The sequence below is a fragment of the Scylla paramamosain genome, chromosome 17, assembly GCF_035594125.1.
Source record: "Scylla paramamosain isolate STU-SP2022 chromosome 17, ASM3559412v1, whole genome shotgun sequence".
Taxonomy (NCBI): domain Eukaryota; kingdom Metazoa; phylum Arthropoda; class Malacostraca; order Decapoda; family Portunidae; genus Scylla; species Scylla paramamosain.
Window position 1 is genome coordinate 5883090 of NC_087167.1, and position 21911 is coordinate 5905000.

A 21911-nucleotide genomic window follows, 5' to 3' on the forward strand; every position below is an offset into this window, starting at 1 on the left:
GCAGATAGTGCTTTACACCTGGCTCACGAGAAATCACCGCCGCTGCACGCACGTCACTGATAGACAGAAGCAGAACTTGTGTATAGAATTTATGTGGAAAATGGAAATCAGGTTTAGCAATGAAGTGTACAGTCAAGGTGAATTGTCATGTAAACGTATGCATTTACCACTGTGTTTACCATTTCCCCTCAGTCCTAAACCCTCTGACAGTCTTTTTACTGTTTTCTGTATTCTTAAACATTTCCGAATCTCACTGCAGTCACTTGCAGTGTAAGTCATTGAGGTTTTGAAGCGTGTTTTCATTATTCAACTGCGAATTTAACAAAGGTTTTATACTGCCTCAAGGAAAAGCACCCATGAGAACCGAGTAATGATCTTAGTAACCTTTGAAAAATAGTACTCAGGAGAGATAGATGTAAGCGTTTAAGAATACAGGCGTGTATTTGACGATGGATAGATCAGTAGCAGATCAGAGGACTTGATATACCCGTAGAAGGAAAACGGCAGAGTGAAAGACAATGCAGACCCTTGATTTTTGCGTAGGAAAAAGGAGGGAGGTGCACAAATAAAATAATGTGTTATCCTCGCATTACACCTCCCTCCCTCAAAGTTCTCGCGCAGCAAAGTGATGATATAGTTGCGTAAGTAAACCCGGTAGGTAAGTCCATAAACCTTAGCTTCGTCCCCCAGCGAGTCAGGAGTCACGCCAAGCATCGCCCCCCGAGCATCACATGTATCAGGAGGCGTGCTGATGGCGAGGTTTATCCGCCAAGTGAAGGTAAACTGCAATTTCTAGCTCAGTGTATGCTTTGTGTGCTGTTGTGTAAGTTATCAGTGTTAGGAGGAGAGAGTGATACGTTTTCATTCTCTCTCTCTCTCTCTCTCTCTCTCTCTCTCTCTCTCTCTCTCTCTCTCTCTCTCTCTCTCTCTCTCTCTCTCTCTCTCTTTTCTCATCTTCTTCAGGCATCTAGTTTTACCTTTCCTCCCTCTGAATCACTACTCCTTCACTCCTTACCTTCCTTCCACCTCCACACTACACTTCTCGCTTTCCTTCCCACTTTCTTTTCCCTTCAGCCACCACTCCTCCATTCCTTACCTTCCCTCCACTTTACTTTCTACTCTCTCTCTCTTTTCTTTTTCGCTTTTCCTTCCCACTTTTCTTCTTCATCCTCACCTCTCCACCTCCTCCTGCAGGGCTTCCAACGACAACTCAATTCCTTTCCTTACTTCCACCTTACACACACACTCCCTTTCTCTCTTGCCACACTTGTTCCCACTTCTAATCTTCACCTCTCCTTCTCCTGCAGGGCTCCCAACGACAACTTCTCCCCGGGCAGCCTCCAGCAGGTGCGGGAGGACGTGTTCCTTCATCTGTACGATCAAGTGACTCAAGACCTCTTGGACGACCCTCGCCTCCGCCCTTCTACCCTGCACCACCGCCTCCACCACCGCTGGCTCGGCTCCCTCACCATCCCCTTCTCCACCATTTACGCTAACGCCAAGGTAAGAGAGAGAGAGAGAGAGAGAGAGAGAGAGAGAGAGAGAGAGAGAGAGAGAGAGCGCACTCGGGCACGCCACTTCCAGGAAAGAAAGTAGATAACAACATCCCCTGTTTGTCTCATGAAGGTTAGAAATTCAACTGATATTTTGATAGCTTGGTTACGCTTGTCACACACTCAGATAAGCACAAGATGTTATTTGCTTCCTTTCATATGAGGAATAAACAAAATAAATAAATAAGTAAATGAATCCCCCCCAAAAAAAAAACAAATAAAACCAAAAAAACAGTTTTTATTTTAGTAAAAAATCCCTGGATTTTCCCGACCCTAGCCAGGGCAGAGTGAAGAGATGTAATCCAAGTTGTGGTGAGATAGCTTGGAACAGACGAACAGCCGACAGAGATAAGTAGAGATTAGGGGAGGATAAAACGTTGCAGTGGATTCGACTCAGGCTGATGATAATGATGACAGTGATAACCTTTCCCTTCTTCCGTAAGTCTTCTTCACTCTCCCAAATCATACCACCACTACGAACTTACCGCCGTTCCTCTCCCTGTGGTTGTCTCTCTCTCCTACCACTTTACACTGACATACGGATCTCTTTAACTTTGTCTCACCCTTCTCTGTTTCCCTCCTCTTCCTCCAAGCTCTCCTTCCTCTTGTTCTCTCTCTCCTATTACTTTTCACTGACATATATCTTTCTCTTCTGTCACTTTAGCTTCATGACTCATCCTTCGCTTTTTTTTTCTTCCTTTCCTGTTCTCTCTCTCTCTCTCTCTCTCTCTCTCTCTCTCTCTCTCTCTCTCTCTCTCTCTCTCTCTCTCTACATCACTACCAAATCTCACATTCCCTTCAACAGATCGAGGGAACGTTCGCTTTGGAAGAGCCTGTGATGTTGCTTGGGTATACGAGAGAGCACCGCGCCGCGCACCTCCCCGCCTCCTCCAGCAGTAGCAGCAGCCCGCCCAACACCCCACCCGGACACCTCCCCTCCACCAGCCTCGCCACCACTCACCTGTCCCTCTACATCACGCTTGAGCCCTCCCTGCCGCCCCCGGAGCCCCTCAAGGCGAGAGAGAGAGAGAGAGAGAGAGAGAGAGAGAGAGAGAGAGAGAGAGAGAGAGAGAGAGAGAGAGAGAGAGAGAGAGATGTGTATAATATTGAGTGTTTCTTTTAACTCTTCTCTTTTTCCATCTCGTTCTTCTGCTCCTCCTCTTCTTCCTTCTTCTTCTTCTTCTTCTTCTTCTTCTTCTTCTTCTTCTTCTTCTTCTTCTTCTTCTTCTTCTCGTCTTCCTCCTCCTATTTGTTGTTGTTGCTGCTGCTGCTACTCCTCTCAATGTTCATCCCTCCTATTCCCTTCTTCCTCTACCATTTGGAAGCCTGAAGCAACAACACTCATGTAGTCAACACTGCCTAGCTGACTCGCGTCCTTAACTGACTCACGACTCACAGGCTGACTGACTAAATGACTCACCCTCTGACGACTGACTCACTGCCCACTGACTGATTAATTGACTGACTGAGTGGCCAACTGATTGACTAAATGCCTGACCAACTAACTGACTGACTGACTGACTGACTGACTGACTGACTGACTGACTGACTGAATGTATTGACTTGCTACATTATTAACTCTTGCGAATAATAGATGAGCTTGTCAAAAACACACACACACACACACACACACACACACAGAGAGAGAGAGAGAGAGAGAGAGAGAGAGAGAGAGAGAGAGAGAGAGAGAGAGAGAGAGAGAGAGAGAGATAAACTCATCACATCACTCATTCCACTAAAAATGAAGGAATGAGAAAGTGTTAAGTGCTCTCTCTCTCTCTCTCTCTCTCTCTCTCTCTCTCTCTCTCTCTCTCTCTCTCTCTCTCTCTCTCTCTCTTTGACAAGCCTATCGATCAATCAGAAACGTCAATAAATAGGTCAGGTAAGTAGTCAATCAGTCAGTCAGTCAGTTGTTCAGTAGTTAGTGTCATTTGCATGAGCGTTACTGCTTCAGCGTGTCAGAAGAGGAGGAGGAAGAGGAAGATGAGGAGGAAGAGGAGGAGGAGAAGGAGGAGGAGGAGGCAGAGGCTCTATGTATTTTTTTAAGCTGTTTTCAAAAGTCATCTGCCTTCTTAAATTATTTATGAAACTTTTATGTCAAGTTTATGTATTTATTGATATTTTATCGTGTGTGTTTGTGCGTGTGTGTGTGCGTGTGTGTGTGTGTGTGTGTGTGTGTGTGTGTGTGTGTGTTTGTTGCTAAGCTGAAACAGACAGGGAATGAACGTAACAAGAGAGAGAGAGAGAGAGAGAGAGAGAGAGAGAGAGAGAGAGAGAGAGAGAGAGAGAGAGAGAGAGAGAGATAACGATTTACCCTCGCCCCTCCCGCCTCTGCCAACACCTCACCCTTTACTTCAGCTTTTCCAGTCCCTCCCTCAGCAAACTTCCCTCTCCCTCTCCCTCTCCCTCTCCCTCTCTCCCATTCCTTCCCATACGGCTCCTTTAGCAAGCACTCGCCCCTCTTCTCTCCCTCCATCCTTTCACCAAACATCCCATCCGTCTCTCATCTTTGCCCCTCTTCCTTCTCTTTCCACACACGTAACATCCCCTAGTCTCTTTTCTTACCTCCTTTTCATTTCTCGTCCTTTCTCTCTCTTTTCCCAGCTTTTTTATTCTCTTTCTCATCACCCTTCGCTTTTTTCCCCCTTTCTCCTCCTCGTGCTCTACTTTCCAAGGTTTTTTTTCGTCCTGTTTTCCCTTTTTCCTTCCACTTTACAGACATACGTATCTTTTTCCTCTCGTCTCTTTCACTCTTCCTTGTTTTTTTTCCTTCTCTTACTCTATGTCCCAAGCTCTCTTTTCTCTCTTTCTCCCAGCAATTTTTACTGACATGTTTCCCTTCCTTCGCTTTTATTTTTATTTTTCACTTACTTTATATCCTAAGCCCTTTTCTTCATCTTCTCTCGTTCTCCCACCATTTTTCACTGACATCTTTCTCTTTCACCTTTCGTTTTTTTTTTTTTTTTCCCGTTCTCCTCTTACTCTGATCCCAAATTCTCTTTTTTCTTCCACTTTTCACAAACATACGTATCTCATTACCTTCCTGTCCCTCTCCTTCTCAGGCGCAGTTCGAATCCAGCGAGCCTGAGGAGGTAGTGTCGGCGGGCCGGGAGTGGGTGGCGGCCCTCGCTTCCCGCTATCCCCGCCGCCGCTTCCGAACTCACGTCCTTGACCTCTCGGGGCGTCTAGTGTGCCTCACCCGCTACCTCAGGCCCCTGCCGCCGCCCCAGGAGCTCATGTGTAAGTGTATTGGTGTGGTGTACTTAGTGTGTGATCTGGACCGATGTACTCAGAAAGGGTTAATAGTGGCATTCTCAAACGTTTCGTTTTTTTTTTTTTTTATGTAGGAAGGACACTGGCCAAGGGCAACAAAAATCTAATAAAAAAAATGGCCACTGAAATGCCAGTCCCTGCTTACCTTAAGTATTTTTTAATGGGATCAAGTGGGGTTTACTGTGGTTTTCAAGGGTGTTATCATGAGTCTAGTGGTAGTGAAATAAGGATTCTGCATTCTTAGCGGGGAAAACACCCTTGATAACGCTTCCCATATTTGTCTCTGCGGCATTTTGAAATAGTTCTCTTGAGCGTCCAAAGTTTAAGAATAGAGGCCTTACTGTGGAGGTGTGTTGTCGAATGTACTGCCGCACTTACCACTGTGTTAATAATTTCGCTCACTTTGCTCAGAATCTCCCTATAAAATTTAATAATTGATAGATTCCCAGCAAACCAAAGGCCGTAGTTTACCCCTTCGACTGCTACAGCTTTTTCTCAGCATGATATAGTCTGGTGTAAGTTTAGATAGCCATTTTTAAAAGACAACGCTCACAGCAAAAGGTATCGTTGAATATCTAGTAAAGCTTTTTAGCACTAGTAGCTTAAGTTTTGATGGGTAAACTTGCCTACAGTTGCTGAAAATATAATAACGGGTTAAAGGGAAGATGCTAAACACAATGGCCATGAGTGGTGTAGGTATCTTGGCTTCAGACCGCGATTGTACGTTTGGAGGCATGTAAAGTCGCAGGGCCGGTAAGTAATGTCCTAATGCAGTGGTTGTCCCTCTCCAGGCCAGGACTCCGCCGCCACGGTACGCCGCGTCGCCTGGTTCGTGTCTCTCATCCCTTCCCTGGCTGACCTGACCCTGTTTCCCGGCGCGGGGGACATCTGGGCCAACTCGGAGGTGGGTTACGTCACCGCGTGTGGCCGCAGATTAAGTTAAACTATGGCCTAGATAGCTGGATACGTTATGCTTGGTACGACTGAATTGATTTACACAATACGTACTGATATGCTCCGTTACACTTGATGGGTGAGTCTTTTCCTGTCTTATTTACTGCTGGTCTAGGTCTCATCATTAAAGACCAGGGAGATAGCAAGTATGTCTACTTTTTTTCAAGAGCTTTGTTCTCATATGGATTATAAGTCGGGTTCCCGTGGGTGTGTATTTCCATTGGTGTCGATTTTTTTTGTTAAATTATCACTAGAAGCATGAAAACATCCTTGAATACAACAAATAACTTCCACTAGAGGCTGTTTACTGACACAAAGAAACAACAGTCTTCATTTTTGTAAAGTAGTAAAAATATATCTTCAATATATTTTAAAGAAGTCGAGATGACACGCCAAAATGTTTAGGAATACTGCCCATGGTCCTGATAGTGTAGGTAGACAGGAGGACAGTGAGTATGTATGGTTAGATCAGAGTTGTAATGATGCAGGTGTGATTTGTGTTTGTATTTTTTCCTTTTATCTTTTCTTTTTCCTTTTGAGTGATTTTTAGAAGTTGCTGGACGACGCCAATACGTAGTAAATGTTTTGTGATGAGATCATTTTTTTACTTCTTCATTTTATTTAATTATTTACTTATTTATATATATGTGTGTGTGTGTGTGTGTGTGTGTGTGTGTGTGTGTGTGTGTAAATCATATTGAGAATGAGTGTAGATATAAGTGCAATAAATACAAATGTGTCTGTAGAGTATGAAGTGCACGTGATTATCTGTGTGTGTGTGTGTGTCCGTGTGTCCGTACGCGTGAGTAGTGTGCAGGTCCTTCACAACGCTTGGCATCCAGGAGCTTGTCTGCTCGCGCGAGATTAGAGACACTGGAGCTCAAAAAACTTCCTAACAATTACCAGGGCGGACCAGGAGGTGATCCGACCGACCGTTATCTCCCTTTGACAACCCCATTTCCTCTTCCTTCCCATCTTCTTCCTACTCCTTTCCCTTTTCCCTCCTCTTATTAACATCTTTCACTCACCCGTTATTCATCGCTTGAGTGGAATTGACGGTAAATTGACATCTTTCACCGATATCACTCGCACAGTCCGACCAGTCCTGAAGATCAGCCACCCCATGCAGATTCTCTCACCTGATGATACGTCACCTAGCGCGAGGCTGGGGTGGCGGGTTCTCAGGTGGTCGCTTGCATGTTTTGGTGGCTTATCCCAGGTGCGTACTTCTAACAGGTTCTAGTGGAAGTTATGATTTTCAAGAGTGTTTATAGGATTTTAGCTGTAGTTTAACAAAAATTCTGGATTATGAACAAGGAAAAAACACCCACAGGAACGCGACTATTGATTTCTGTGGCCTTTAAAAATAATCCTGATGAGAGAGAGCAAAGCGTTTTGGATTACAAGACAACACGGTCAGGATTTGTTAAGTTAGGTTGAGTTAAGTTTAGTTGGATTATATTAAGTTTAGGTTAGGTTAAGTTAGGTTGAGTTAGGTTAAGTTTGGTTAGATTGAATTTAGGTTAGGTAACCTTTGATTAGATTGTTAGATTAAGTTGGGTTAGGCGAGGTCACGTGAGGTTAAGGAGCACGAGGATGAGCCGGTCAGTCAATCAATGGCGCAGTTTGCCTCCTGCCTCCCTAACTACTCCTCCGTGACGATGACCAATTTTCTCGTCATCAGCAATTCTTGACTCTGCTGACCGGCGACGAGGAGGAGCACGCCGTCCTGCTGGCCTGTTTCTTTCTGCACCTGGGCAAGACGGCCTACCTCCTGCTGGGTGAGTGAATGTGTGTGTGTGTGTGTGTGTGTGTGTGGTTAAGAAGATTGAGATATTAATAACTAACATAAACAGGCAGACAGACAGGGATAGGTAAACAGAAAGCTATGCATATACTCGTATATATAGGGTCAGGCAACAACAAGAACGAATGTGAGTGTGTTTGTGATTAAGAAGGATTGCTACACTAATAACTAACAAATACATACATACAGACAGGCAACAAAAAGAACAAATACGCATCCAAATTTTCACCATTCTGTCATAGATTGGCCGACTGATTCCATTACTCTGTTGCAATTAATGTGTTTGCGTGGGCAGGCGTCAGGCTCTGCTGTCGTAATGCCGCGGCTGTGGGTGGGTGTACATGTGGCGTGCGGTGTGAATATATTAGCGGTGTGACGTGCGTGTTGTGAGTGGTGCCAGTGTGTCGCTGTGGGTGTAACTGTACTTGCGGTGTACATAGATGCGTGTGGTGTTATGTACTGGGATGTGTGATGTGAGTGGTATTGTAGTATTAGGGGATGACTAACTGATTGATATTTCAGCGCCGCAACAGTGAGATTATGATGAGCGGATTATAGTAGTAGAAGTAGTTGTAGTAGTAGTAGTAGTAGTAGTAGTAGTAGTAGTAGTAGTGATAGGCATGAAAATAATGAATATAAATCATTCAGCTAACTCATGGGAAACAGGGAAGGAGTAAGAAAGAGAAGGAGGAATTAGTAATGTTTAGATGCTTCAAAAACATTATTAATTATAAGAGAACCATTATACATATGTAAAGCAGTGTTTAGGATTTTTTGGAGAACTGTTGAGATAAAAATATTTCAATTTTTATGCAAAAGAAAACACACGTAGAAAATACACTTTTCCATTGATATATGTATTGTATATAAATATTCTTCTTCTGCATTTCATAATTTAATTATCTTTAACCTTAGATGAAAAATTTTTATCGGAAATTTTTTTCTATTTTTTTTTTTTACAGGTTTGGACCTGTGTTAAAAAAAAAATTAGTAAAAAAAATTAATTGTAAATAATTTTTCTCTAATAACTGTGATATGGTCTTTACTTATAAGAGAACCATTATACATATGTAAAATAGTATTTTGAGTTTTTTTTTGAGAATGGTTTAGAAAAAATTGATGTTTCAATTTTTTGTATACAAAATTGATGACACAGAAATCACACTTTTTTTTTTTATTGATATATGCATATTTTGTTTAAATATTCTTTTCTTCATTTCATAATTTAATAATCTGTAACCTTAGATGAAAAATTTTCATCATTTTTTCTTTTTGTACAGGTCCAGACCTGTGTTAAAAATTTTGAAAAAATTAACTTTAAATAAGTTTTCCCTAACAACTGTGATATGTTCTTTACTTACAAAAGAATTATTATACATATGTAAAATAATGTTTTGATTTTATTGGAGAACGGTTCAAATAAAAATCTTATTTCAATTTTTATACAAAAATGAAGACACGTAGAAAACACACTTTTTCGATTTACATATTCATTTTTATATAAATATTCTTTTTCTATTTCTTAATTTAATCATCATTAACTTTAGATGAAAAATTTTCTTTGGAAAAATTTTTAGAAATTTTTAGTTAAGATCCGGACCAGTGTTAAAAATTTTGAAAAAATAATTTAATGAAAGTTTTCCTAACAACTGTGATATGTTCTTTAAATATGAGACTAGAAGTATTAGTATTAGTAGTATTAGTATTAGTAGTAGTAGTAGTAGTAGCAGCAGCAGTAATTGAAGTGTTTGTGGCCTCCTTCAGGTAGCGGCGTACCTGAGGGTGAGACCTGCTACGTGGTGACGCGGGAATCTGATGCGGATTGGCTGGTGTGGCAACCCTCCACTGGCCGCTGCTTCAGCCCGCGCCACCCCTTCACGCCGCTCCATGCTGTGTACCAACTCGTCAGTCAGGACAACGTGAGTTACGGGCAGGCAAGACGTGATGGCTACCAGTTTCTCTCTCTCTCTCTCTCTCTCTCTCTCTCTCTCTCTCTCTCTCTCTCTCTCTCTCTCCAGGAGTAAAGAAAAGTAATATTTTACTATACTTGAGCTGCTTAATCTTTTAATCGGAGAAGTATCCGGAGATCCCTAAAATGTTTGCCTTCTGGAGTCTGGGACGGGATGTGTGAGGCTTGGGTCCGGATTTACCAAACGTCTTTAACTGGAAATGTCGTGCGGGAGGGAGGGAGGGAGGGAGAAAGGTGGCATGGGTGGGTAGGCATCCCAAACGGCTTCTTTTATCTCCTTTGGCTGCTGTGCTTCTTTCACTGTCACCAGTGTAGGGGAATTAGCGATGCTGGACTCTGCAAACAAAAAATCACTTCCAGTACCATAGATGTGCAAACTTAAACTTGCCTTTCACAATCGCAAACCTGCAAACTTGAAATTTACAGTTTCTTAAATGGTAACGGTAACCATTTCAGTCTTTTTAATACTTCGGCAACGTTTTCATTTTATTGTGGATAGTATTCATGAATTTTATCAAGTCTGATGTTTTTTTTTTTTTGTGAACGAGAGATTAGAAACAATCTGTTTTTTCATTAACTGCATTTATTTACCTTTTTTTTCTGACAAACAGTAAACGATTCTGTCAAATTTTGAAATTGTCTGTAGTTTTGCGGGTGTTTTGATAAAGTAGTATTTATAATAAGATCTGTATCACAGTTTCAAATATTACTGTAATATTTAGTGAATTAGATTATTATGTACTTGTACAAAAACGAAAAAAATAGGTTTGCTGTTAGATTTATGTTTACGGAAGTATTTCAGTAAATGCAAAAACCTCAAATTAGCGTAAAAATTTCGTTCACGCAAACCCACAAACGAGATCACGCTTCAACAATTGCAGTATTTGCGGTTTGCGGAAATTGTGGGAGCGGCCAGGGGACGGGATTAGTGAGAAGATACATGCACACCCACACAACTGTCACTCCTCACGGGACGCCTCTCTACTCTCCAGATTTGGGGGAACGTTCAGAAGTACGATGACCCGCCGAGGGTGAGCTTGGACGTGGGTGGGTCAGGGTGGCGGCCGTTCTTCGGGCGTGGCGGTTTGAGGGACCCGGGGCTAGCCAGCGTGCAGCCCCCCCCGCCTCACCCTACCCCTGCCAGATCCCGCCCAGGTGAAAGAGCTGCAGGAAAGGCTAGAGCTGAGCTTGAGGGACGCCTTCATGAAGTGGAGAGGCACTAACAGGTAAGACACACACACACACACACACACACACACACACACACTTCCATTACATTGTGCACAGAGTTCGTATAATTCGTGAAAGCTAACACAATAAATTCATGATCATTGATACTGTATGAAACCCCTTGTTATTTACTCGCTTCGATGTATGCGTATATATTTCTCGTTGATTGCATTACCATTTGTGATAAACTTCCCTCTCGCATGTTTTCATTTTGTCACTTTCCGTCGTGCAGTCCGTGGGATGAAGGTGCCTGAGGTGGAAGGAAATGATAATTAACTCCCTGACTGCTAGCAATAAGATGACACGAGCGGAGATAAAACTACAAGACGTAAAGAGTTTTGAATTAATTGACCACTGATTTGGGTGTCAGTGGTGTTCTTTCATAGTGACACGATATTTTAAGTAATCCTAGACTGAGCGGAAATAAAACTACATGGATTTAAGGAACTTGAACTACTCGACCACTTGTTTGGGTGTCAGTGGTGTTCTCAACTTTCACAACGATGTACAACAATTCACAGCACCAAAAACAATAAATGAGATCTTTACAACCACTTACAAGAAAGAAAGGGAGGAAAATAATTGATTTTGCAATTTCTAGCCAGTATAATGTTTGAAAATGACTATAGAACGAGAGGAAATATGCCGGAGTGGCTAGTGATTCATGAAAGATATGCCAAATAATTGTGGATGGGTTAGAAAATGACACGATGTTTTGCGTAACTTTTGTCTGAGAGAGGATAAAGCTACTTGGTCACTTATTTGGCTGTCAGTAGTGTTCCTTGAGAATTATCCTCGTGACACCACTCTTGTTAAGCTTGAGGAGTGTTAGTGGATACATACGGGACTCAATCCTTCTCTTCCTTACTTCACCCACCCAATTGATTAAACTTTTCTAATTGATTCCTCGTGATTGGTCGACTTCTATATAATAACCTTACGTGATTGCCCACAGAGATATCTTCATGTCCTTCATGATTGGCCTTTTTTTTTCTCTCTCTCTTTTCATTTATTTTTGTTTCCTTTTCATTTATCTGCCTCGTGTCATTTGTTTTGTTTCCTTTCTTTTTCTCTCCGTTTCTTTTCCTTTATTATTTTCATTTATTTGCCTCGTGTCATTAACCTTTTTTTTAAATTTCTTTCTTTCTTTCTCTCTCTGTTTTCCAATCTATTCTGTAGTGCCGCGTTGTGCCCTGTACTGCCCATCCAGATTAAATTGACAGATGAATCCTCGCCCGCTCCTCGCGCGCCACCAGTCAGGCCCATTCAGATGATCGCAAGTGATACGCATCGGTCGGGGGAGGGAGGGGAGGGGGCGGGGTTTGTGCACGAGTTAGCCAATGACGCGTATGAGAAGGAATAAGCGGGAGGGGGGAGGAGTGCGGGAGGAAGGTCATATCCGCCAAGTTAATGTGAACGACTTATATACTTGCATGTATATTTCTGATAAATTGTTTCTCTCTCTCTCTCTCTCTCTCTCTCTCTCTCTCTCTCTCTCTCTCTCTCTCTCTCTCTCTCTCTCTCTAGGACAACTTGGAACAGACATGCCATCAAAGTCCTGAGGAAGCTGGTGGAGAGAATGGAGGAGACACGAACCACCGCCGCCGCCACCGCCGCTCCGCACCACCACCCCAGTGGCAGCAGCAGCAGCAGCCTCCACCACCAGCACCATCCTAATCACGCCCTCCTGGCCGCCATCATGAAGTCCCATCAGGTGCGTGCGTGTGTTTGGAGAGAGAGAGAGAGAGAGAGAGAGAGAGAGAGAGAGAGAGAGAGAGAGAGAGAGAGAGAGAGAGAGAGAGAGAGAGAGAGAAAGGTATGTATATTTCTAGTCTCTCTCTCTCTCTCTCTCTCTCTCTCTCTCTCTCTCTCTCTCTCTCTCTCTCTCTCTCTCTCTCTCTCTCTATTATTGTTTTTTTTTGTACCTAAATATTCCCTCTTTATTTCTTTCCCTCAGTGATTTATGCCCAATATAGTCTCATTTATTTGCTCGTTTCCGTGTTGGGACTTTTCATCTTTTGTTCATTTCATTACAAGCTCTGCGTATACATTGAGTTTTATTGTCGTTAAATGAAATGGTCGTATAGTTTTTCTCTGTAATTTCTCAGTTTTTGACATTTCGAGTATTTATTATTTATTTATTTATTTAATCATCCATTGATCTTATTCCATCTCATCGGTCACACACATACACACACACACAGACACACCACTCACGGTACAATATTATTTCCAGGTATCATTTTCATAATTTTATCTGTACTTATTTGTTCTTTATTGTTATTATTATTATTATTTTTATTATTTTTATTATTATTATATTTATTTATTTTTATTTTATTTTGTGTGTGTGTGTGTTCTGCGCTATTCCATCTTCCTGGCTTCAAACATGGAAGTGGCTCTTGATTTAAGTTTGACCAACTCTTAAACTACTGTCTACAAATACACCCCACCCACCCCACTCACCCCCTAATCACCAACCCGTGACAGGTGTGCGGGGTCTGCGTGCATCTGGGGTACAGCACGGCGGCGGGCGTGGTGGCGGCCGTGCACGGGGCGGGTGTGCACCTCACGCAGGCCCCGGGGGTTGAGTTTGCCCTGGCCCTCCACCTGCATCCCTATCCCGGGCAAGTGCTCTCCGTGTGGGTGTACGTGGCCGCCCTCGTGCAGCGCTTCTAGCCGGCGGCCTAGGAAGGAAGGTCAGGCTGGGTACACTGACAGCTGTTAGTGGTGGTTGGTGGTGCGGAGCTTTGGTCTTTGTAGCGGCAGCTCCTCAGGTTTTCTTCACTCTTCACTGCTGAATATTTTTTTTTTTCATATGTATCGATCTCTAGGGAGCAACTCAGGTTTGTTTAGTTTTTGTAGGTTAGTTTCTTCCTTGGAATAATACCTTTGCTGCATTGAAGAAGCTTGCGTATTCCAATGGTCAGGGAATATGCTTGACAGATGCTGGCGTGCTGTAACCATCTTAAGAGAAAATCCAACAAACTTCAACCGCAGGAATACAACACAATGAGCAGAAATTCTAGCTATATCAGATTTTCTGAAAGGAAGCAGGCTGCGGATATTAGGATATTGTCATTGTGAATCAGGAAATTGGACGTTTCCGCAGATGGAAGGAAGGAGAGGAAGCAGGAATGATGAAAGTTACTAGTCAAACAGAACGTTGTGATATTAAAGAGGAGGAAGAATCTCGTCAAGACGCAAGTAACTAGTCATGCTACTAAATAGCTGCCATTATGTGTTATCAGGAACGTCTCGATAAACGTGCTAGTCCGTGAGTCACGTAAATGTAAATGAACACTGAGTACTGTTTGTTTAATTGATTATTTTGCTTAAGTAAGCTTAAATGAAAACCGAGTACTTTTCTTTAATTATTTATATTATTTTATTATCTATTTTATTAAGAGTTAAATGCCAAGTCACTAGTCAAACCGTATCATTCATGCGTAAATTTTATGTATTTGTTATTACACTTCTCTTCTCACTAGACTGACTGACAGGAAAGTGGAAAAATCTAGTCTGACAGGATATACCAGTTATCACTGCAAACCATTACTTAATGAGACTGGGTGAGGACAATATAAATATGTATGACCTCATCCTGTCTCTCGTGGACTCCGCGCCGCGCCTTCTCCCTTTTTAATTTAGTGTTATAATGGAGCAACAAGAGCATCTGCAAGTGTCGCTGAAACAGTAAGAGTAATACAAGGTGCGTGTGCTTCGATAGTTCGATGTGCCTTTTGTGATGGTGGTGGTGATGTTAGCGTAGGTGTAGTGTAAGTGACAAAGGTGTTAGCGTAATAATACTGGTTCTTCCATGCTTGGTGTTGATAGTAGTGTATAGTGTGTGTGTGTGTGTATGTGTGTGTGTGTGTATTCTGGTTTCGTGGTCATTTGATGTCGTTCCGTCTCTCTCTCTCTCTCTCTCTCTCTCTCTCTCTCTCTCTCTCTCTCTCTCTCTCTCTCTCTCTCTCTCTCTCTCTGTGTGTGTGTGTGTGTGTGTGTGTGTGTGTGTGTTATGGTAGTGTAGCGGGTAGCAATACATTGTGAAGTGCCTACTGTGGACGTGCTGTGCCTTAGTGAATAAGTACATACTCGTACGTACCAATGCCTTCCAGTGGCCTCATCACCACGTACTCGTCGCTCCTCTGCATTATTATCCTCCACGGAATTGATGTGGCTTCGAGAGGTACATGCTAACTTTTCATTTCTTCAATTTGGGTCTGTCTTGTTTATATTATATAACTTTAAAAAAATAGAAGCCGTCTCTTCCTCTTTAATTGTGTTCAATGCTAAATTACTGTAAGAACTTTAGCTTGAAAAGGACGAACATTCCTCCCTCAGTTGTGAATCGGTTCGTGTTGTTCATTGATGTCATTAATGTTCACTATTAATGCATTATGCATACGTGAGTACGAAACACTCAAAATTTACCAATTATATTTAGTATTTTTGTATTACATATGTCAATGTAAGGTTTTGTACAGCATATGTTTTCTTACAAGCATCGTGCCACGTTGCAGTGATGATGCGCAATAAAATGGTGTTTTTACTCGCCAGAGTTTTTCTTATGGATGTTTGTAAAATTGAAACAATGCGTTTGCTACATACACAAACATGTATATTATAAAGAAAAAAAAAATCCTCCACGTCTTCATGCATTAATTAGTAGACAAAGAGCGGAGAGAGACGAGCAGCAACAGTAATAGCAGCAGCAGATCCCAAACATTGGGTAGGCGTGGAGGCGAACGGTCGGCCAGAAGTGGGAGCGTCACTTGATGAACCTGCTGTTACAGTTTGCCGCCGTGGGCGAAACACGTTTGCAGCGCGCTGTGGTCAGTGGGAGGGAGACTCGCTTCCGCCAAATTACGAGATGACTTGAGCGACGGTTGAGTGCCAGGCATAGCTTGGTGGAGTTACGCTCAACACGTGGTGGAAAGATCATACATTGCTTGTCTGAGCTGATGTTGGCTCTTCAAGTGACATACAGAAGGGACAGGGATGGCCGGGATCTAACTCTAACTAATACGCACAACGTTTACCACACCACAGGAAATATACGAGTCACTGGATCCTTTCCGGACCGACTCAAAAAAAAAAAAAAAAAAAAAAAAGGGCTGAGCTGGGCAATTTATTCACCTAATAATGCATCAGTACATGAACTGTCATGAGGATTATCAAGTCACTTCCTAAATAAGGTGCTCTTAGAAAATTGTTATCTCTTCAGTATTCCTTCCGGGCACTTAGAGCAGAATTCTCTCTCTCTCTCTCTCTCTCTCTCTCTCTCTCTCTCTCTCTCTCTTCTCTCTCTCTCTCTCTCTCTCTCTCTCTCTCTCTCTCATGTGCATTCACTTCATTTTGTTGCGTTGACGTGTTTCCGTTTATGATAATTGAAGACGGAGAAGTATAAAATTACGAATGTCTCAGCAGTATAGGAGGACAGGAGGGCTACAGCAGACACACTCGGCTTTCTGTTGTTGGTAGTGGTGGTGGTTGTGGTGGGCGAAGGCTCAGAGCGAAAGGTTAGTGAACTACGAGACGGGGATATTAGGATTATTTCTGTAGGCGTGAGATCGGTTGACTGCGTCCCTGATTTCCCTTGTTGTATTTGGGCATTTGTTTTACTTATATACATGATTGTTAATGGTCCATACATAATGTGAACAGATATGCTTATTCATTCATCAGTTATATTTATCTATCCAGGGCTGTGCAAGCTTAGAGTAGAAAGAAATGACTTTCCGACAATGTCTAATCTCGTTGCCCATCTTTTATCGTAAGTGTACATAACGTTACTCATCTGAAAGCTGCACAAAAACAAACTTAACGGAGTCTCGAAAAGTATTCCTGCTTGAAGAGCGAATCAACAGGTGTTACGTGAGGCCTCTTTGCTGTGACAGGTGTACCAGTGGGTCAGTCGCCCCACAGATAAGTACATCCGTCAGTCCACCAAACTCATCAGAGCGGGAGGACTCACGTTCACACGTAGCTATTCGTGAGTGTGCTGTCGTGACATCATCTCTAGGTAATTCACTCGCGTCACGTTAGAGTTACGCTGAGAGCCCATTAGGAAGTAATTTCAGTTATAAACCACTCGTCATCAAGCACTATTAACCAAGCGCCGTCACGGAGAAAAAAAGTGCCATCACAGTAATTCCACTGACAGTAAGAAATGACTTGCCTATTTTTACTTAGTATTTTTTTTTCTTTATCAAGAACGTAGCCTATTTAAATGGTACAGTACAGTATCTTCCTTTTCAGTAACCGCTTACCCACCTCTCTCTCTCTCTCTCTCTCTCTCTCTCTCTCTCTCTCTCTCTCTCTCTCTCTCTCTCTCTCTCTCTCTCTCTCTCTCTCTCTCTCTCTCTCTCTCTCTCTCTCTCTCTCTCTCTCTCTCTCTCTCTCTATATATATATACATATATATAAACACAAGTACAGTGGGTGACCTTGCAGCTTAATAATTCAACGTGACGTTGCACACGAAGTTCGTAACAAATTTAGGCCAAGTTAATTATTCGGCTCAGTTATCACATAAAGCGGTAACATAAGAAAAGCAAGTGATTGATACAAGCTCATCGCACAATCGTAGGACTTGATCAGTGCAGGCAAGCAGAGTGACAGAGTGACAGGTGGCGGAGAGGCGAGGAAGGCACCCGCCGGCGCCGAGTCCTCCCGCGCCACAGCTGTGTCGTGTAAACAAGTGCCCCGTGCCGCTCTCGGCTCGCCTGCTATTTTTTTTCCTTCATTTCTTCCTCTTATTCTTGAAATATCAAAGTGTCGAACACTCCACAGCTCAACAAATACCAAGGGCGAGTTGAGGCATTTGTACCTGAGGAAACCGCTTCCAGCTTGTGACAGGTAAGCAGTTGAGTGGTGAGGTGAGGTAGTGTCAGGCCCGCGCCTCACATCTCACCTCACCTGTGCTACTGGTACCTGACTGTTCTACTCACGGGATTACTTACACTGTGCTCGTGACGGTGACTCGTGCTCGCGGTGAGAGAGGTGGATGGTTGTGAGGCAGTGCTGTCAGTGGGAGGCATGAGGGGACTGGGTCAAGGTCACTTCATCAGCCTGTCAACTCATGAAGGAACGCCTTTGTGTCACCTGCAAGCGTGTGACTCCCGGCCGCAGGACTTGACCCTGCCTGCCCTGCCTTGACACTTGTGCTACGCTGTCTCAGGTATTTGAGGGGGAACAGTAATGCAGTAAAAAAAATACAAACTTTACCCACAGTTCTCACCTGGCAGCATCACTTGTCAGAGCACCTTCTGCCCAGTAGGATAAAACTTTATACATTATTTTGAAAGGCTGCATCCTCCAAATATTAATTTTTTTATATATTTCATTTTGTAAATTTTAATTATTCTGAGTATTGTGATGGTTGAATCAGATCACCCAATGAAGAAATAATTGTAATATTTAATTTTGTGATTAACTACTTAGTATGTATAACAATTCAGACCAGACGGTATCAGGCTTCATGACATTGACAGTTTGTACAGTGACAGGTAACTTGAACTGTCCACCTCTGACCAATACCTGCCACAAGATGTCAGTTATTTATATTGGTGCTTTTGTTTTAAAGAAAAGAGCTGTCCAGAGAGAGAGAGAGAGAGAGAGAGAGAGACGAGAGAGAGAGAGAGAGAGAGCAACAGTAATGAAGGAGCCCAATATGAAACATTTTGTTAAATCGTGTGATATGAACATCCTGATGTGGCTTGTATTTGGCTAATTTAATGGGAAAAGTTACTGGTCATGCTTATATCAATTAATTTTTTCCAAGTTATGTTTGCTATCCCGCGAGTGTTGTGTTCACACTTTGAACATCACATTGTACTTATATACAAGAAAATTCCATCTCATGCACTGTCATTACTAAGACTGATAGAAACACAGTTTGTTGATTAGTAATTCCTGAGATGAGATTAGGATTCCTGCACTGTAACTTTGTGTATTTTGCTTATGAGATACAAAAATATAGATTTTCATTCAGATTGCATTATTTGATTAATTTTCTGACAGAACACTTTTAAGACATGCTTTGTGACAAGAAAATATATTTTTTACAAGAAATCCTCTTGGTATTCATGTTAATGTGTTCACACATTAATATTCTGCACAATTTTAAGTCTTCCTTTCTTACCTTTTCTCTTTATCTTTACCCTTTCTCTCTTTCATACTGTCATCCTATCTATTTCATATCTTAGTTTCATTTTTCTTTTTTCCTTCAACTGCCTTGAAGCATTTTGCAAAGGATGCTGACTCATGAGTTGCAAGGGAAAGTTCTACACTGAATAGTGCTTGAAGACCTTGAGAAGAAAGAGTTGCTGGGAAGGTGTTTGCATCCTCAGCTCATGTCCCTTTTAGGTGTCTTATGTAACACATGGAATATCAGGGTTGGAATGTGTTGAGGTGAATAAAGTGGGCTGGATATGTAATGCTGTGATGAGAAACAGTCAGGTAAGCGAAGAATTGAGAAATGGAATTGTATTTTAGCACATTGATGGAGGGATGAGGGCGGTTAGGTTGATTTGAGGAATTGGAGATCCGTGAGAGCCGGGGACAAACAGATGAGTTTCATGACTGTGGGGCTTCAGAAATAATATGAGGAAGTTGACCAATGTATATAGAAACATGGAATGCACCCTTAAAATGATGATGGTAATGAAGGTGATGGTGATGATGATGAAAATGGCACCTGTAGATAATTATACACTCGTCACTTACATTCTCGTACAGTATTATGTATGTATTGGTGTTGGTCAGTTTATACATGTATTTCATTATTCATTTATTTTAGTTTTATCAATCATTATTTACTAATTTCTCTCTCTCTCTCTCTCTCTCTCTCTCTCTCTCTCTCTCTCTCTCTCTCTCTCTCTCTCTCTCTCTCTCTCTCTCTCTCTCTCTCTCTCTCTCTCTCTCTCTCTCTCTCTCATCTCTCTCTCTCTCTCTCTCTCTCTCTCTCTCTCTCTCTCTCTCTCTCTCTCTCTCTCTCTTCCCAGCTATGCTGCTTCTCTTCATACTTAATTACTTATGCAATGTTGCATATAATACATACAATACTATTACACAGTACATACAAGCATACTTTTACATATTTATATGGTACAAACATAGTCACTATTCTATCCCTCCTTCTGCCCTTCTGCAAAACTCTTCACACATTAAGTTGTGTAACTTTGAAAGAAAATTAATAAAAGTGCAATTTTAACTGATAATTAAGTAAACATGCATTAATTCATTTTCTTCAACTTTGCAAGCTCAGTACTCTGTTGTCTGTAATGTACAAAATATATTCGCTGCATCCTCTTTGTGTCCAGTGCGTATATGTTACATTTATGTCATCACAAATGCTGATGTGGATGTTTAGTTTATCAGTACTACAGATGTGGATGATAAAAACTATGCTGATGTTCCACGAAAGCAGATACACATACCGACATCTGATACATTTTTTGTAGGATGTTATGTGTATGTACGTAAGAGGGAGCTCCTAGGGACAGGTGTCAGTACAGACTAAGACTAGACTGATGTGGACTGTCTTCTTCAACCAAGTAAAAAGCAGCAAAGGGCAACATATCGTGGATGATGATTTGCCTTTCTATGGTGTGTGGAGCCCTGGCTGCCAGAGCTGTGACATTACTGGTTTTTGCCTTGGAAGCCTTACTATCACTTCAGGGAATGTAAGTTTTCACTGTATTTTGTGGGATTGCTCAAGCAGAATGAAATATATAATAAAGTGTTGTCAGCTTAAATTACAACTTAATTGGTGTCCTTTTAAGTTAATCATGCATTGTATTATAAATATTTTAGTAAACTCTTAGTAATTTGGAGCAACATTAATGATTTTAGTGTGTGCTGTTAGGTGGAATTTGGTGGCGGTACTAATGGTGAAGGAGGCAGTCACTGCCACACCTACATAGGTTACAGCCCTCTCATGGTGTTGCCGGTATTTTTCAGTCTAAATCTGTTGATGGAAATTATTACTCTACTGTTATATTTAAGATACTCATGAAGCACAGATTTAGACAAATTCACACTAATGTTACTCTTATGACATACATGGCACTGTGTGCTTCCTATATGCAAATTGAGATGTTTTGTTGTGTTTTAAACTTGCTTGATATTTTGCATGTAAGTGACACTCACCATTTTAAAAACTAAGTTGACCTTTCTAGTGATGAACTTTATAATTACTTGGCTCAGTAATGAGTTTTTCTCTCTTGCCTTGAGGATCAGTCGTGGCTTTCTTTTTAGTAACATCAGGTGCTGAGGCAAGTCACTGGCTCAAGGTTGTCTGCCACTCACTCACGAAGGTGTGAAGGAGAATGTCAATCTTGATGAGTTGCTTGTTGCACTTCCTTGCCCTCACCCTTAATTTGCACTTACTGGGTGGAACTGTTGCAATGCTTAATAGATATATTCACATACTATTACTTAAAAGAAGTTTGAGATGGTACCAAAATTTTGCTCCCACATCCACTCTGTACCTACAGAATATTTTCTTACATGTGGCTTGCAGTTAGACACATCTGCATTATCTGTGCTCACACTTTCTTCTCACTTGCAAAAAATTTTCAGCACATGTGACACCTGTATTTCCTTGCAAGATGTTATCTTTGTCTTACTCACACAGTGAATTTTTAATAAGTTTGTCATTAGTATTAACTCTTGTTAATAGTGAAAGATTATACAAATGTGTATAAGCCTATCACACAATGACCTTGTCAAGAGATAAAAAAAAAGTTGGCCATACTTTCTTACTCTGAAGCTCCTGGTTCACCTATAATTCACACCTTAACCTTTCTGCCTACCCCTAGATCTAAATCTGTCTGTCTGATCATATCTTTTCCCTAAAAGGCTTACTTATCTTCATTTATTCTTGTGTGTCCCTTGTTGATTTAAAAGTATATGACTGGTGTCAGAGTACAGCTATGGCTTCTTAAATCAGCACACACTCAGTCTTGTCAAACCATCTTTAATTCTGATCAGCTTAAAAAAAGCAGCTTGTTTGCTCTTAAAAAGCTAAAGCCATAAGGATGAGAAATAAATACAGTACAGAATGAAGCAAGGGAAGAGGAAACAAAGAGGATGTGATCAGCCAGAGCCACCTCCTG

At 41.8% G+C, this 21911-nt stretch overlaps 1 protein-coding gene across 8 annotated transcripts in view; it reads left to right on the plus strand.

Moving 5' to 3' along the window:
- The window catches only part of LOC135108377 (coiled-coil and C2 domain-containing protein 2A-like), a 40680-nt gene extending 27265 nt beyond the window's left edge, over positions 1 to 13415 (plus strand). For 6 of the 8 annotated variants that reach the window (XM_064019314.1, XM_064019317.1, XM_064019312.1 and 3 more), the window contains 8 exons: positions 1308 to 1503; positions 2359 to 2568; positions 4616 to 4793; positions 5618 to 5730; positions 7465 to 7561; positions 9352 to 9506; positions 10549 to 10782; positions 12314 to 12452. In XM_064019314.1, the coding sequence (XP_063875384.1) occupies positions 1308 to 1503; positions 2359 to 2568; positions 4616 to 4793; positions 5618 to 5730; positions 7465 to 7561; positions 9352 to 9506; positions 10549 to 10779 (1180 nt within the window). In that variant the 3' untranslated portion in view covers positions 10780 to 10782; positions 12314 to 12452. Of the gene's footprint in view, positions 1 to 1307; positions 1504 to 2358; positions 2569 to 4615; positions 4794 to 5617; positions 5731 to 7464; positions 7562 to 9351; positions 9507 to 10548; positions 10783 to 12313; positions 12501 to 13276 lie in introns of those variants that run through there. The other 2 variants (XM_064019316.1, XM_064019318.1) reach the window with 2 other exon arrangements.
- The last annotated feature ends 8496 nt before the right edge of the window (positions 13416 to 21911 follow it).